Source organism: Chiloscyllium plagiosum, chromosome 1, assembly GCF_004010195.1.
Source record: "Chiloscyllium plagiosum isolate BGI_BamShark_2017 chromosome 1, ASM401019v2, whole genome shotgun sequence".
NCBI classification, from domain to species: domain Eukaryota; kingdom Metazoa; phylum Chordata; class Chondrichthyes; order Orectolobiformes; family Hemiscylliidae; genus Chiloscyllium; species Chiloscyllium plagiosum.
The window spans coordinates 92,993,830-92,998,780 of record NC_057710.1 but is presented as its reverse complement, the minus strand read 5'-3'; the positions used below and the strand labels follow the sequence as shown (position 1 = coordinate 92,998,780).

At 40.5% G+C, this 4,951-nt stretch overlaps 1 protein-coding gene across 4 annotated transcripts in view; it reads right to left on the bottom strand.

The window, feature by feature from the left end:
* guf1 (GTP binding elongation factor GUF1) overlaps positions 1–4,951 on the bottom strand; it is a 26,533-nt gene that overhangs the window by 20,247 nt on the left and 1,335 nt on the right. For 3 of the 4 annotated variants that reach the window (XM_043691823.1, XM_043691832.1, XM_043691840.1), the window contains exons 3-5: positions 4,079–4,162; positions 3,594–3,658; positions 1,125–1,328 (exon numbers count right to left, since the gene is read on the bottom strand). In XM_043691823.1, coding sequence (XP_043547758.1) covers positions 1,125–1,328; positions 3,594–3,658; positions 4,079–4,162 — 353 coding nt within the window. The other variant, XM_043691848.1, reaches the window with a different exon arrangement.

Genomic DNA, 4,951 nt, shown 5'->3' with positions numbered 1-4,951 from the left:
GGAGTGGAGGTTGGGTTGGTGGGGGGTGTGGATCTGACGAGGGATTCGCGGAGGGAGTGGTCTTTCCGGAACGCTGATAGGGGTGGGAAGGGAACTATATCCTTGGTGGGGGGGTCCGTTTGGAGGTGGCGGAAATGGCGAAGGATGATCCGATGTATCTGGAGGTTGGTGGGGTGGTAGGTGAGGACTAGTGGGGTTCTATCCTAGTGGTGATTGGAGGGGCAGGGTTCAAGGGTGGAGGAGCGGGAAGTGGAGGAGATGCGGTGGAGAGCATCGTCAACCACGTCTGAGGAGAAATTGCGGTCTTTGAAAGAGGTGGCCATCTGGGTTGTTTGGTATTGGAATTGGTCCTCCTGGGAGCAGATGCGGCAAAGGTGAAGGAATTGGGAATATGGGATGATGTTTTTACAGGGGGCAGGATGGGAAGAGGTGTAATCTAGGTAGCTGTGGGAGTCAGTCAGGCATAATAGTAAATAATCTACTTAACAGTGGCAAATTTCTTTCATGTTTAGCTTGTATTAAATTATACAAGAGGATCCAAACATTTGTGACTAATTATACAACTGCTAACACTGGCTAAGATTAGAAATATTCAAAAATTGTCTTAGAATCTACTCAATACGGATAAATAATTAAAGTCAACTTAACATTCAATCTGTACATCAGTAAAATATTTTTAAGTTACAGTGCTCAAGTCTGGTCATGCTTCTGTGAACAGGAAAGTACTGGCAGCACATTCTAACCTAACATTTATATTGGTTTCATGTTCTACTCTAACAGTTGCTCGGTAGTACAGAACTTTGAATGTTATGTTTGGTATCAATTTAATTTAATGAATCTGACTCTGAAGGAAACTTTCAAATCACTTACATAGTAAAGAGTGAAAAAAGGAAAATCCATCGAGAATGATATAGAATCGAACATCTTCTACATCTCAGCAGATTACTTAATGAAAAATAATGAAATACAGAACTTGCTCCACTTACGAGAAAATTGAATATGTCACCTGAATTATTGGGTTTTCCTTGTGAACTGAATTTTCAACCTGCAGAGAAGCAGCTATGTATCCCAAACTGCTCTAATATTTGTGAATACGACATTGAGACAGAGCAGTGATTCCTTACAATTTTTCAACTGGATATTGATCAGGCCTCAGGATTCCAACTTCATTTACTTCATACACCTTCTTTGTGTACGATGACATTATTTTGTCCCCCTTTTGCACCCATCCATCAAACAGTGCAATGCTGGCTATAACTCCTCTGTAGTGGTCATAAGTGGAATCAAACACCAAAGCTCGCAATGGATCTGAAAGTTTTGCACGTGGCCTAAAACAAAAATACAATGCAATTTTTAAATTTAGTCTATCTTAATTCAATTATCAAAATCATTAACAATCTAACCAAAATTAAATTGAAGTAATAATGTATAATCATTTGATATTTCTAATAGTCAGCTACTACTTGATGTTGCAAAAACACCGCATATGCCCAAGTCTTCAAATGGCAGCTAGGATTTTCCTGTCCTTTCAGAGCTTAAAATATCAGCACTTCACTGCATTTGACAGTGGTTGAGCGAGTGAATGTTCAATTTGCATAATGTTACAAAATGTGCCTTAAAAAGGATTTGTTCTGTCAGATTTCTTTTGCAAGCAAGTGATACAAACTTGGAGCCAAGCTGTCTGCTCTGAGCCCTGTAGCGTAGCTAGCTTTGTTTTTAATAGACAAAAGAAGCATGAGCGGGTGGGGTCAAACTCCCACAGAACCAGGATTTTAGTTGAACTTTCAGTAGTTGCTGGGACCTTGAAGCTGTTATTCCTTTCTGTTACAGTTAAAAGCTTGGGTTATCTTCCTGCTGTAAGAATTGCACGAGATAATCTATTTTAATGAATCTGTCTTTGCCAAAGGTGTGTTTATAGGATGTCACTATATTGAAACAGTTGCTGTTTAACAGTTAATTAATGTAGTACTCCGTCAAGTTCTCAATACTGCTAAGTTACTTCAATTCTTCTTTAGTTTGATGTATTTTAATGAGTGTATAAGAACAAAGAGTGTCCTGCTTAAAGCCTGGTGCTTCCAATCTAACTTTGGAACACAAAGCCTTACACTTGCCTTCTAAAATAAAAAGTTGGGGTCTATCTTGCTTTATTTTGAGTTGGGGGGGGGGACTTTTAGTCTGGTTCATAACAATCAATTACTTGGCAGAGTTATTTGAAAGCAATTTTGGAACAGAGAAAAACACTGCATTAATACTACAAATACCAAGTTTACAGAATTCATTAAAATATTACTTGCTTCTTATTCCTGCTCAGTTACCTCTGGAACTTCTTAAGAATCTATTCACAGATCTTCTAATTCCATCTCTTATTGACATAATTCTAAAATCACAAAGCCAGTTTCCACATGTCTGCTGATGACAACAACTTTTTCCTCTCTCCCAAACTCTGCACGAACTCTAAATCATTAGACTGCTCGACAGGACATCAATGGAATTGACATCTAATCCAAATAATTGAAAATCATCGTTCTCTTGCCTGACTCCATTCTTCTCTGGTAGCTGTCTTAAGGCTGAGTCAGGTTGCTTGCAACCCCAATGCCATACTCAACCCTGGGATGAACTTTGATCACACCACCACACTGTCACTAAGCCCATCTTTTCCCACCTCTACCACATAACCTGACTCAGCATGCATCCATGACTGTTGCAACCTTGATTCTTGAATATTATCTCCATACTTGAACACATGAACTTGTGGCCCAATTTTCACAATCCATTCTTAAAATTGTGATCATCCAAAATTCTGCCACCAGTGTTCTAACCTCATAACAAATCCTGATTACTTGCCACCCCTGTACTTAGCGATTTCTGTAGGTTACTGGTTAAGGTATGTTTTGTTTTAGTTCACCATTCTCTTATAAAACTTACCAGTTTGACCAAACTCATGGTCATCTGCACGACTATCACCTTAAGTGGCACTGTGTCATAATTTTATTAAGCTTACCTGTAGAATCTTGGGATATTTTATTATATTAAAGCTACTATATAAAAACAAGTTTGTGATATGGTAGATGGGGCACTAATCAAGCGGATTGTTTTGACTTGGATGATATTGAATTTCTTAGACTTTGTTGTAGTTGCACTCATCAAGGCAAAAGTATTGCACTGGTTCTTATTTATGCTTTGCAGATGTTGAAAGTCAGAAGGCAAGTCAATTATTACACAACTGCAAGTCTCTGACCTGCTCTTGTAGCCACAGTATTTATTTGGCTATTTCAGCTAAATATCTGGTCAGTGGTCATTCCTCAAGATGTTGATAGCTGGGGTTTTAACTATCACTATGCTGGTCAATATCAAAGAAAGATGGTGAGATCGTACTTTTACTTAGCTGAATGGCTGTTCAATCACCAAAGCTTGTGTGACGCATGTTTTGACAACAAATCACAGAAATAAAATCAGCTCTGACTTCGATGGTAATACTTGTAAAGAGCCACTTTGGAAACAATTCTGCTGCTTACAATAGAATCTTGCATTTTCTTTAAAACAGGAGTCTCAAGAAAGTTCTCAGAAATCTAAAGATTCACAATAATACTTACGGAGGAATTTTTTCAACAACTTTTTCTAAAACTTGATCTACATTTGTCCCCAGCTTGGCTGAAATCTATAGGAAAAGCACATGTAGAAGAAAACAGCAGGGTAAATTCAAAGCTATATGCTCCACAATACAACAAATAATCATCTTTGCATTAAATACATTTAACTATATTTAGGTGTTAAAAAACATTAGTTTGGTTTAATAGTTTTCATACAAACTAGATCAAGGCAAAGTTCTTTAACCAAACAAATCCTGACCCACCAGTATTTGATGTTAAACTCTTCACTATCTACTTGTGGCAGGAGTCTTAAACTCCAGGGCTATTAGAAAAGAGTTTTGGACACCTCAAAATTACATTGATAGCACGAATACCAAATTTACAATAATTAAAAACACGAACCACTGAAACTAGCAGTGCAGGTATTACCTGTAGTCACCCATCGGAGAAAGTCACTGGTTAACTTGACAAGAAAAGAAGCTGCATACCTGAATGCATTCATCTTTAGGAATATCAAAGACCTTTTCAATCTGTTTTGCAACTCTGTCAGGTTCAGCATGCTTGAGATCAATCTATAGAAATGGATATATTCACATGTACATTATCAAATGGAAGATGTGTACACAAATTATTCTGTTTGTCACAGTTGACTTTAAAATTCTGAAGGTCAGGCAGCATCCAAGGAGCAGGAGAATCGACGTTTTGGGCATGAGCCCTTTGTCAGGAATGAGGAAAGTGTTGAGCCACGGGGTGGTTGGGTTGGTTGGTCCGGGTGTCCCAGAGGTGCTCTCTGAAACGTTCCGCAAGTTCTTGACGGGGCTCAAGGGCGGAGGAGTGGGAAGTGGAGGAGATGCGGTGGAGAGCCCTACCCCTCCAACCGCCACCAGGACAGAACCCCACTGGTCCTCACCTACCACCCCACCAACCTCCATATACATCGTATCATCCGTCATCATTTCCGCCACCTCCAAACGGACCCCACCACCAGGGATATATTTCCCTCCCCTCCCCTATCAGCATTCTGAAAAGACCACTCCCTCCATGACTCCCTCGTCAGGTCCACACCCCCCTACCAACCCAACCTCCACTCCCGGCACCGTCCCCTGCAACCGCAAGAAATGCAAAACTTGCGCCCACACGTCCCCCCTTACTTACCTCCAAGGCCCCAAGGGATCCTTCCATATCCACCACAAATTCACCTGCACCTCCACACACATCATTTACTGCATCCGCTGCACCCGGTGGCCTCCTCTATATTGGGGAGACAGGCCGCCTACTTGCGGAATGTTTACCCCCTCCCTACCTTTTATCTTAGCCTGCTTGGCACACTTTCCTCATTCCTGAAGAAGGGCTCATGCCCG